Source organism: Falco cherrug, chromosome 5 (assembly GCF_023634085.1).
Source record: "Falco cherrug isolate bFalChe1 chromosome 5, bFalChe1.pri, whole genome shotgun sequence".
NCBI classification, from domain to species: Eukaryota; Metazoa; Chordata; class Aves; order Falconiformes; family Falconidae; genus Falco; species Falco cherrug.
In genome coordinates, this window is record NC_073701.1 from 38,439,309 (window position 1) to 38,452,038 (window position 12,730).

At 43.7% G+C, this 12,730-nt stretch overlaps 1 protein-coding gene across 1 annotated transcript; it reads right to left on the bottom strand.

The window, feature by feature from the left end:
• Positions 1–336: 336 nt before the first annotated feature.
• Positions 337–3,383, bottom strand: ART4 (ADP-ribosyltransferase 4 (inactive) (Dombrock blood group)). The gene is given in 4 exon segments (XM_005441359.1): positions 337–431; positions 1,271–1,348; positions 1,351–1,978; positions 3,291–3,383. Coding segments are annotated over 4 exon segments (894 nt in total).
• Positions 3,384–12,730: the final 9,347 nt, after the last annotated feature.

The following is a 12,730-nucleotide window of genomic DNA, read 5'->3' on the forward strand; positions in this document are numbered from 1 at the left end:
CCACAGACAGACTCTTTATCACTAAAATTAAAGGTACAATCTGTAAAGAGTCCAAAGTTCATGTGTGTCTCCTGAACTCCTAACGGTAAAGCGACTTACGGTGAAGGGTGTCACTGGCCTAGAAAGGCCATAGAAAACTGCCCTCCTACCTGAATGGGTCTATGGAATGTCCATTTTGATGAACCAGGCTGAATGTTCCAATCTTGGCAGGAGAGATGCAGCTGAAATCAAAGGGAGGGTCAAACCTTCTGTAACAACAGGAACTCCAGAGACTGATTTTCTGTGAATTCTTCTTGCCTGCTATTCAAGTGTATATATCTGAATGCACCCAGAGAATCAGTCATCGCAGGCCAAGCACATGAAAACTCCAACTACACTGGGAAGAGTGGCAGAGGTGAGGGCAGTGGAGTAGCTGTTCTTGCTTCTTGAACCTGAAAGTCAAGAGAGCAGCCATTTAGACCTCTTTTGGGTGCCTAAAGCTTCCTGCACTTGCTAACAGAGCCTTTGCCCAGAAGAGCCATTTTCTCAAGTCTACCTACTACTTTGGTGGCTTAGGTCCAGGCACAAACTCATTCCTGAATCATTGTTTTGTGCTCAAAGGTAGCATTGACACACTATCGTCCAACGAGACAAAAGCAAGAGTCCTATATTGGTGGTGAACTCACAGAAGAACAGGGATGTGGAATAGGTCCAGTGAGGTCTTCCAGCACAGTTACCTCTATAGCCAGGAAACTCAGTGTGTGTTTTGCCAAAGGATACCTTTCCTCCTTTCTGTCACAGGTGAGAGAACACCTCTAAAGCAACAGTAGTTTTGTGTACACCTACCTGAGCTTGCCAGAGTAGTAGTGGACCAAAGCCCAGAACAGTCCTGAGGCCTGAAGTGTAGCAGCCTTACAAGTCACCAGAATAAATATCTGAATTCAAGTTGCTTGCATATTTCATCTGCCCTTGTAATAGGAATGCTGGGGACCCAAATGCATGTGTCCTATGACATCCTTGCAATAGCAGATGGGATAAATGGAGGATGCAAAAAACCCTGAGACCTGCTCTGTATCAGGTGGATTCATTTTTAGCAACCTGAGAGGTGTTCCCAGATTTCACAACAAAAGGTAAAAACTGGGTCATGTGGCTCTCGTAGGTGAACACAGCAGGCAAGCTACAGATTTGGCCTTGAGTGTGGCTCCATGTAGGTGCAGCTGGTGAGGTCTGCTTGGGGTACTTGAGACCAAACTGTCCTGCACTCCCTTGCATGAAAGGATGTGTACAATACCTTCCATGAGCTGGCAGTGGTACTTACTGTAGTTCCCCACAGACTGCAGATGCAGCCAGTTACCATGCTGTGTCTGAATTTGACAAAGAGTATCTCGTACAGGGGAATGAGGACTTCCTTCTCAGATGTGTAGTAAGAAAAGCCTTGTGCAGCTGCTCCCAGGCAAGTTGTCACTGTGAACGAAGTTTCTTTCCCAGACTTCTGGGCTTCATTCCAGAGGTGGGAGGTGGAGGTGAAATGGACAAATTGCACCCTGCTGCCTACCCTGGCCTCAATATATAAATCTTTTACACCCCTGTGCACTTATTAGCGCTTATGTTTCACCATGCTCTCCTTGTTGCTCTGCCATTGCTTCATTATCTGAATAGCAGTCGTTAGGTTCAAGTGAAAATATTTGAAACTGAACTTGTGTCTGTAGTGCTCTGGAGAGCTTCCTGCTATAGATGTGGCCCAGTTCAGCTGACAGTGCAAGGAAGAATTCATGGTGTAAGCCATGGCATGGCTCTCATGCATCTCCCTCAGGAGACCTACAGGGCTCTTTAACAAAGCCTCTTGAGCCTTCTTCCAGAGACTCAAATAGTCCTTGTTAGCAGCTGTCTCCTTTCGGAAATAGTCTCAGTCCAGTTCTTCCATCACCTGATCTCTACACCCCAGATACTACTAATCAAAGGAATGCAGAGCCATATCCATCATGAGGTGGGACACAGCCTGCCACATAAAAGCAAATGAAGATTGGCATCAGAAGTGTGAAATTTTTGTGCATCTCTATGGATGCAAGCCAAGCTTCTCCTTACCCTCTTCTTGCCTCTTTGTCATTGGCAGAACAAGCACAGCAGGTAGGCATTTTGACAAGATCTTGCTGAGCAACCTCCAGTTATTGTCGAAGATCCACCTCTGGCAAATGCCAGCCAGAAAGCAAGAGTTCTTATCTGATGTGGATCAGTGGCATTAAAAACTTCAGGAGAGTTGGCCCTTCACTGGGCAAGGATATAGAGCTTGCAGGACAGACCCATGGTCCATCTATTTCAATTTTCTCCTCATGATTAATAAGCAATTTTGAAGAGGGAAAGAATAAGCAAAACAATGTGCTTGGGGCAATACAGCCTGAACACTCTCAGAGGTGAATTTCTTTTTCCTGTCTTGTCATACCTCTTGGATAGGTTTTGGCTCCAGGGAATGATGTTCAGTAAAGGACAATATAGTAGCAGTGTGCCAAAACTTTTGTTCATCCATTTTGTCTCAGTGAGGCCAGATGAACTTGTCATGTATGTAAGTGTTAAAGACATAAGTAAGGACTTACACAACTGGGTGCTATAACAGGAAAATAATGTCTAATATATTCTGCCTATCAAATGACACACTAATTATCTGTTTCTAACATTTGTCATTAATAAAAACCTTGTGTAATAAGATCTAAGAAATGGTGTGAGTTATGGCATTGTTCTTCTTGCTTTTTTGATCTCCTAGTAGACTAGTCAAGTACTACAGTCAGTTGACAGTTATGTTCTACAAGAAGATATTCACTTCATCTCAAATGTGTATCCTAGACACATAACCTTTCATAGACTCTGAAGTTATACTGGCCCATAAACAACACAGGCATTTAGTTTATTATTCCATGATACTGTGATCTTTTGGAGGGAAAACTAAAAGGCAGTCACAAGAAAGAGAACAATATAGTCACTGTCCCATCCAACAACACATCGATTTTATCAGAGTGTTGGCTGGGACAGGCTGGGAAAGGAGAGGAACAATCCCATGAGATCTACACACAGACATACCCTGGGAAACCACCTGGCTCCAAATGAGAAGAAATTTCCAACCAAGTAGTTAAAAGGAATTAGGACAGGTAAGAAATGGAACAGAGCTGAAAGCAGAAGAGTTAAAACTGAACCCAAAACTCCTTAAATAACATATTTCAAATAAAATAAAAAAAAAAGAGAGAGAGAAAAGAGAACAAAAAAGGCCTATTTCTGTGGGATGAGCAATTTCACTATTTAAAATAAAGAACAATGTTTACCCCTTTTATCAGCATTTGTGAGGGGATCAGCAAGAGAAGGCTGGCCAGCAGCACTGGCATCCTAGAGTTCACCCAAGACACTGTAAAAAACATTTTGCTGAAGTAGGGGTCATTTACATCTGTTTCTTTCCCTTTTTTCTTCAACTGGAAAATTCTGCAGTTTGTAATTTGCACTCAGGTTTTGATGACAATTATTCAACCAAGGATCATTCACCAGATTCTTACAGCAATCCAGAAGTCATAATCACCGCAAACAGACAATTTACAGCTAAAAGTGTGCCCACAATCCGTAAGGAAGAGTCCGGTTGCACCAGCTTCAGCTGTTGTAAGTATCCTTCACCTTAATGGTTTTCTGAATTCCAAGGTATCTGGTGTTCTTGTTCTTGCAAAAAAAAAGGAAGAAAACCCTGGCTTGGACAAGTCCAAGGCAGTTCTTCCCTGAGGAGTGATGTGTCAGGATGAGGTGGAAAGCACTCTCTGGTCAAGAGCTTAAAAAGCCCTTTTAAAGAAGTACAGAGCTCTGATAAAGCCAACACAGAAATGCAGGGTAGGTTGGGATCCCATCTGGAAGCAGAAAAAAAGTAACTGTCCTCCTCCTTAGCTCTCACTGGTTTCTAGTAATGTGCTGCCAATCCCACTCTTACGCAACTGCAGAGTGGCACCTTGTTGAAGTGTTTATGTTGGGTGCACTCAAAATGTGTGTAAATACAGATTCTATACTGAGACTAACCCTTCTCTAGTAGCTGCTTTCCAGTCGCCCTTCCAAATAACGGCAGTGTGTTATTCACCTGCTAAGTCCTATGGTCTCTGTTAATTTTTCTGCATGGAAAAAGAGTAAAAAGGAGGTGTCAGAGCCTTGTTCTGACTACAAAGAAGCAAAGTCCATTTTCCATTGCCTGCTAGTGATAGGCTGGGTGAGTGAGGCGCCTGCAGACATGATGTGATTCCCTGGGAAAAGAGGTGTTTGTGCAGCTGCTTGGATTCTGTGGACAGAGAGTATTTGCCAAATCTTGCTTAAACAGGGTGAGAGATGACATAAAGGTCTCATATTGGGTTGTTTTCAACATGATCTATTACGCTGCACCAGCCAATACTGCTGACAATACCTGCAGCCACTGGTGATAGGAGATGATGGCATGAAGGATGGTGCAAAGGGCTAAATGCATTCTACCCACTTCCTGGAATTTCTCTGTTATCTTGGGTTGTATTTCAGAAAGTGGCTCTTCGACTGCTAAAAGTGAATCCACAGAAGGGTTTGCGAATTTATTCAGAGGTGTTTCCTCTCCTGTTTGCGTAGAGATAAAAAGGAGCTGAAGTGTGACAGGCTCCAGTGGGAACCTGGCAATCAGGATAGGATAAACAGAGCCACTAAAACGTCAGTTCAGCTGTATCTAATCCAGTTGCAGATTATGTCCCTATTTTTTTCCTTCTGGCCTCTTAGAGTATGTTGTACTATGATGTGAATCAGGAAGAAAGCCCACTGGATTTGCGTTTTCAAATGCTTCAAAAGCAACGTAGTCGTTAACTACAATAAATAAAACGGCCATAAGATGGCAGCAGAGGATTTGTACGGAAACCTGCATTTACCGAGGGCAAAAGGAGTTCCTCCCTTCCAGCAGTAAATTTGTAACGTGACTTGTGCATTCATGTCCTCAAAGATCTTAATGACTTCAGCCTGTATAGAAATCCGGTGACACAGAGGAGATGATATGATCAAGGACTTCGTGTGGAACTTTACTGAAAGGAAGAGAAAAATATAAAACTAACAGAAAGATGCAAATACAGACAAGAAGCTTGATTTCCTTTTTGGTGCGAACAAAACCATACAACAATAACAAAACCCCTAACTTGATAGTACAGCAGATATTAGAATTTCACTAATATCTCTAGTATTAGCAATATATCCCAGCAAAATTTTCACTGCTTTTGACGAGCACTTTGCTCATTTTTACTAGATGGCACTGAGAGGAGAGTTTTGCTTTGAGCAATGAACCCCATCAGTTTATGCCAATAGAGGAACCTGTCCCAGGTGGTTTGACCAAGACAAGCAGAAATACTTAACTGTCTTCTCCTTGGCCAGGATCAGCATAGCCAGCACAAGTTATAGTAGCTTGCTAAACAAGAGATGCTCACACTCACACTGGCAGCCATCTCAGTGGACTTACCCCATGTACTTACTTCAGGGCAAGGACTTTCGGAGAAATAATGGAATCATAGAATCATTTAGGTTGGAAAAGACCTTTGAGATCATCAGGTGCAACCATTAATCCCAGACTGCCAAGTCCATCACTAAACCATGTCACAAAGCACCACATATACTCATTTTTTAAATACCTCCAAGGATGGTGATTCCACCACCTCCCTGAGCAACCTGTTCCAATGCTTGACCACCCTTTCAGTGAAAAAAAATTTTCCTAATATCCAATCTAAACCTCCCCTAGCATAACTTGAGCCTGTTTCCTCTTGTCCTAGCACTTGTTATCTGGGAGAAAAGACCAACCCCCACCTGCCCACAGCCTCCTTTCAGGTAGTTGCAGAGAGCGATAAGATCCCCCGAGTCTCCTCTTCTCCAGACTAAACAACCCCAGTCCCCTCAGCTGCTCCTCATAAGACTTGCTGGACACACCTCAGCTACTCTACATCCCTGTTGAAGTGAGGGGCCCAAAACTGAACACACTATTTGAGGTGCAGCCTCACCAGTGCCAAGTACAGGGGGACAATCACTTCCTTTATCCTGCTGGCCACACTGTTTCTGATACAAGCCAGGATGCTATTGGCCTTTTTGGCCACCTGGGCACACTGGTGGGTCATGTTCAGCTGGACATCAACCCCCAGGTGCTTTTCTACCATGAAGTCTTCCCCAAGCCTGTGGGGTTGTTGTGACCCAAGTGCAGGACCCAGAGCTTCTCCCTGTGCTGAACTTAGTAGATGGTTAATCAAGAAAAGCCTGGCCCTCCTCTCCCTCACTGTCACAGTGTACTGGGATTATGACCTGAACTCCAATGTAGTCACATCTGATTCACGCTGGAGCACAGGAGGGGAGAAGGAAGCTTCACACACTGAGATCCTGCTCCCCAGGGTTCACAAGAGCAGGCTTTATCTTTTAAGCATCTCTTTAACCACAGATAAAGGTTGTACGGAGGAAGAGAGAGAAGCAGCACACCAACCTGCTTTACATAAGAAGTATTTATTGCAGTTGGCAGCTGAGGGTGGTTGCAGCAGCTTACACACAACCAGAGAGATTTTGGTCTTTGTTAGTCTTCTGAGGGTCAGCAGTCCCTGCCCTTGGAGGGGGGATCTGCCATCTGCCTCTCAGGGAAGGAAAGCTGACAAAGCACATCAAGGGAGGCTGTGAAGAAAGTTGCTAAGGTACAATGTTCATACAGAATGAAGTAGTGCAGAGGGAAGAGGACATTTATATAAATACACACACATTACATATCTCGGAGAGATACAAATTGCCCTGAGTAAACCAAATGCTGACCCCACTTCAATCTCAATCTATCCTTGAACTGATTTTCTTTTTATTTCATGAAGTTTACTGCTTTTTTTTTTTTTTTTTTTTTCTTTTTTGGAGCTGTTTAGACACTTTCAGTTTCAAGCATAAATGATGAAGTATCAGAGAGGAACAGATAATTTTTTTTGTTCTGCTTGGGTAAATTCACTTTCACCAGAAACCATTTGTAACAAAAACAAGAGATCTCCAGGTTGCTGTTTACAGTCATTGACTACAGTATACAAATGGAAAGGCTCATCTAAAAGGACTCCTTAAATGGAAAGGCTCATCTAAAAGGACTCTTTAAATACGCCTTTGGAGATTTATCTGTTGTTGCTCTACAGGCAAATTTTGTGACAGAATAACTGGAAGAGTGTACCAGAACCTGATTTCTGGCTATGTAACAGTATTTCCATACTTCTGTCTTTACATAACGATCCTGCCCTGGCACATATTTAGAGTGATTATTCTACCTGAAAACACTGAACTTTCCCAGTCACTATACTAGGAGGCAACTATTTTGCCTTCTTCCCTCCACCACATTTACACATATTGTGACATGCTCATTCTATAATCCTGCATTTTGCAGAAAAGGACAAAAGATCTAGTTATGCTTCTAAGGCATACATTGATTTTCTTGAGAGCAATCACCTATTGTGATTGTCCTGGGGATTTGAATGGAAGGAAGTGCCATGACAGCATTGTCCCCTGGTCTCCACTAACACACCGTGTCAGCACAGTTGCTTGTTTGCTCCCTTAGATCTGTGGTTGTGCAAACCCTGGGGTGCTGTGGAGCACCCCACAAACAGCAGGTAGAGCCACTTCACTCCCCAGCCCCAGCCAGAGCTCAGCACAACACAGCACAGCCTCACTCCATGGGATGGACCCACACCAGCAGAGCTGTGCACAGGTGCTGGCACACCAGCAACACAGGCAGCTACACACCAACGCACATTTCAGCAGGTAAACAGGCAAACCTGCTATCACTGGGGGAAAGAAGTTTCTAAGATCTCTGCCTGTGGGGAGACAGTGGGTCTTGTATCCTTCCCTCATCATCGCGGGGTGTTTGACTGTTTCTGTTTGGCAGGAGAGAGATGCCCCCTTTAGCAAGCTGGGTTTTAGTCTATCAAAATAACAACTACGTAGAAACTGCGAGTTAAAGAGCTGTCAGAAATCGCCACCTTTCCCTGAACACTCTTTTCATTTTTTATGTCTTTCCCAATCTGTGTTTGTATTGGCTCATTGGAGAAATAGCAGCTTTCATGCTCCTCAGCAGCAGTGTTATCCTTCAAGGTGTGAGAAAGCACAGAGAGGGGACAACGAAAGGGATTTTCCATACAGACGTCTGCCAGAATCAGCTTCTTGCAAAAGCTGTGAACACCCCAAGGTGTCCAAATCCCCATGTCCCAGGCAACCTAACAGGAGGGACTGCAGCCCTCAGGAGCAGCCAAGGAAGGCGCTTGCTTTCAGGCTCTCCAGGCTGTGTGATTTGGCAGGGATGTCACAGACTGTTGCTGTGTGGCACCAAACCTTTCTGCTGTGTGATCCTGCACAGCAGACTGACTGCTCAGCAGATCCAAAAGACCATCGTCTGCTGTCACTGGGGCAGGTTCTGCTCTCTTAACCACCTGGGGACACTTTGGATAGGTCTCTAAGGCCAGCTCACGGAAGCAGGGAGAGTGGCCGTGTTGCTGCACCCACATCCCCCTCTTTCACAGAGGGCAGATGCATCCAGCTGCTAATAACCTGCAGGACTTGTGTCTTGCCTGGAGGCTGCTCAGGGGTTGTGGAGATGCAGGCACTAGCACACCCAGAGCGATGCTGGCCTACCAGTGCAGGGCTGCTAACTTCTCCTGTGTCTCCTGCCCCCATGGCTGTGAAAGGCAACCCCTCTGTTTGCTGCAGGTGTTCTTGCAACTCACGGACTGCAGCGCTGAGGGAGCGAAAAAGGAACAGCCAGAGGGGCTCAGCATGGTTTTTGTTCACTCCTTGAACCTGTCAAAGGGGAGAATGGTGGCAGATGCAGGACAACAAAGCTGAGTGTCCATCACAATGATACACTTACTGGCAGCACTGGGAGATCCTGAGGGGTCTTTGGGATCTGAAAGACAGACAGAAAGAACTTTGTTTATGAGTCCTCCTCCTCTTCTCCACTCTGTAGCTGAATTCCTCTGCTTACTGGCTGGATCAAGCTCCCCACACTCTCCCAGAAGGTCTGTTCCTTCTGAAAAGGGTTTTATTAACACCCACCACAGCAAAATTCACCCATTATGCCTGGATCTGTTTAATTTCAACTTCCTCTGAGCCATATTAAATGGCACAATAAACATATAACCACTGTGGAATCTGGAAGAAGACCTTCCTCCTCCTCCTCCCTCCCCACCCTTGCTAAGAGCAGGGACAGCTAGTGCTAGGGAACTATTTGAGCAAAACGCCAAATTTGGACAGAACCTGAAGATAGCTGAACATGTCCTCTCACTTTTGGAAAGAGAGGTTTCCTTAACTCTGGGGATAAATTTCAAGCCATTGATAGGAAAGAGAAATAGGGCCAAAATTAAGGAACAATTCTGTCCTCACAGCTTTTTGGCTCAGAGTTGAAGTACCTGGCTCACCAGTCCTCCCAAGAGGAATTTACCCACTGTATTTCTCTGTTCAGCCCTAATCTTAATGCTCCCTGCAAACACCCAAGGAAGGCATCCTCAAAGAGAAATGGAAGGTCTCCTAATCTTGGCTCTCCCACACTGTCCTATTTCACAATTTTTTTCTTCCACTATTTCACCACACTTTTTTTCAACAGTGTCAGTTCCACTCAAGACATCAGATATTTGGTATAAGTGTATTTACAGGCAGAAAGAGGACTCTAGAGGCCAAAAAAAATAACAACTGTGCTTAAACAAAAACTTTGTGTAAAAGGGTTGTGTGTAGTTCTATTTTTAAGCAATGTATACATACCTTGGGTTTGAAAGAAAGAAAGAACAAAATTAGAAGTTACTCCAAGGCCATTAAGCATTCTGGAATGTAATAATGACAAAAAGAAAAAAAAAGGCAAAAAAAAAGAAGATAAAGAGTGAAAAAGTGAGAGTTTGACAGAAGGAAAACACTGATCAAACAAAACATAGTTGCCAGCATTGAATCATGACATAATGATGCCAAGACCTGAACAAAATTTAACTCTGAATGAGATGATACAGGAAAAGACAGAGCTTTCTCCTGCTCAGTTTCACTTTTCCTGCTGTAAAGGGAAAACACTTGCTTCTTCTGATCTTTCCCCAATTCCCTCTCTCTTTATCAGCTATAGAGCTGCCACTACATTACTATCTCTTCATCATAAAGTCACCATTGTTAAGTAACCTTCAAATGTTATGTGCTCTTATTTCAATGGGAGAACTCTGATTTATTAACAAATAGGAAGCTTTTTTTCCTCCAGAAGTTCTCCACATCCCACATTTCCCTGCAGGTGAAGGCTTGACTCAGTGCCTGTCTCTGTGATCCTACAGCACTCCAGGGCTGGCAGGCACAAAATCTGTCTTCCTGTGGTCAACACACTCTGCCTGCAGGTCAACCCTCTTACTCAAAAGTGAACATCCAGCATACCTTTGCCAGTTCACCTAAATGCTAAACTGTTTTAATACTTAAACATACCACATTGTTCAAATTATCTGCTGCAATTCAATACTGCAGTTGCAGGGGTGGAGTTTGACCAGTGGAAGAAAGTGCCTAGCATGAGATGAGGCTGTCCGTCCCCGAGCCCTCTCTCGTCCTTGACTGTCTCTCAGACAGAGATCTGAAGTTATGCAGTGACTGGTGGTGCAACTCCGCCCACCAAAGCTGTGCATGTCTCCCAGACCGAAGGGAGGCTGGTGGCAAGACGCAGCACTGAGCAGCACTCCCGAGACCCTTCCAGGGAAGACATCCCCTCAACAACAAAGCACTGCCAGAGCCAGAGTCATGATCAGTGGTACCAGCAGACTCCTCACATCTTCTTTGGCTGTGCCAGTCTTCCTGACCTCAGAGCTTTCCTGGCGGTTACTGAAGTTCTCCAGAGCTTGCTTTCAGGCAGCAATTGATATCCTGTGATTGCCTGGGCAGACTGGGGCTCTGGCTTGTGTTCCTGCATCTGAGCTCCAAAACAAAGCCTGTCCCTTGTGCCAGGGGTTTCAGGTCCTGGCAGCTATTTTGCACATCTATCTCAGGACTCGTGGCATTTCCAGAATATTTTATTTGAAGTTTTGAATGGGAATGTTGAAGAAAAACAACTGGATAAAATAATCAGTTTCTCTATAAACGTAAAAGCCATTCAGCTTCTTGTCAGAAAGCCAGGGGAGAGAACAGCACACCCTGAAGTAGAGCAGCTGTTTTTGTGTGATGGGGCTCTCTCATGTGGAAAAGCAAATAAGACTGAACCCAGTGGTGACCCTTTTCCCTCACTCCACCCTGACCCATTCCCCTGAAGGTAAAGAAACCCATGAAACAGTTTGCATAGGGCAAACACACAATAGATTTTTGCTTTGGACAGTTTTATTAAACTACTTTGGAGAGCTGAGATTTTTTTACTGTTGGGAACTTTGGTAGTTTGAGGGAAGGTCTTTAATTTTTCTTCCTGCAAATCTTCCTAGTTTGGAGGGTTTCACTTGGCTTCTCTTGTCTAAAAATCAAATAAATATTTAGACTCCACAAGTATTTCATTATTCAGGACTTGGGAGGCTGTAGTTACTTGGTAATTGAAGAGCACTGCATGGGCTTTTCCACAGCCTACCTACCAATAACCCCATACTCCCCAAACCCACCGTCCAAGTTTCCAAAGCCATGTACCACATACAGCATATGGATCACATCTTCATCTCATATCCTGTCCTCCTCAGCCCCATATGCAGGGGACATGTCCATGGGTTACACAATTGATACAGGGCTAAAAGGCTTCCAAGGGCAGTCAGAACTATTAGGGATTCTGCCAATCCTTAGAAATACTGTCTTTTAGCTTAGAGAAATTTCAGGATTCGGGAGGGGGGTGGGGGGCATGGGGGGGAAGTGTAAGTTTTCTACAGTCCAGGTAAGACGAATATATATACTAAAATACGTATGCTAAAAACTTCCAGCAAAAGTATGTTAAAGAGCAACAGCTTAAAAATAAATAAATAAATGTCTAAAAATAATAGGTATTCTAGGAAAATTATGCTTCCAAAAGAATACTTGAAAGAACATAAATATACAAGTCTAGTAATCCAAACAGCTTTACTTCTCTTCCCAACTTTTCCCAAGCCTTCTAACCAGCATGTAGTCCCTTAAACATGTTTGGTTATTGCTTACACTAACAAAATCCCACAGAAATCTCTGGTATTATTCATTATTTATATTGGTAAACTGGAGGTTGGAATCACAAGATATTTCTGGACACAGACCCAGACATCACTACCTTCTGTTTTGTTAGTGTCATAGTGTCAACTCAAACCCAGACACTGCAGACCTGTTGACTTTGGGTTATGGAAGTTTTGCTCCAGTTGGTGATCATAAGATTCACCCACTTGGGAACGTGCAGAAAAAATATGGGTGTAAATATACCTAAACTGTATGGGTTTTTTCCTTAAACTCATTTATCTTACACTTTTTCCTTTGGTCAAAACTTTAGCAACTGTCAGGGTGGAGTTTCCTATCAGAAGTGTTTTCAATAAATAAATCATATTTCTTTCCCAAAGTTCATTTTCAAAGTTGGCAAAGCCTTGAAGCATATTTTAGAAGATGCGTTTTTCTATTGTGACAGATAGATTTGGCTCTAGATTTAATTTTACAAATTAGTCAACTATTTGATCCTTTATACCTCATAGTCTTTGATAGTGTGCCGTGACTCTTTCCCACTTCTATAATCTGCAAGTGCCTGTGGAAGCCTGGAGATACAAATGTGCAAACCAGCTGTGCTGAACTGAGAAGTTGTTATGTCTCCTATACC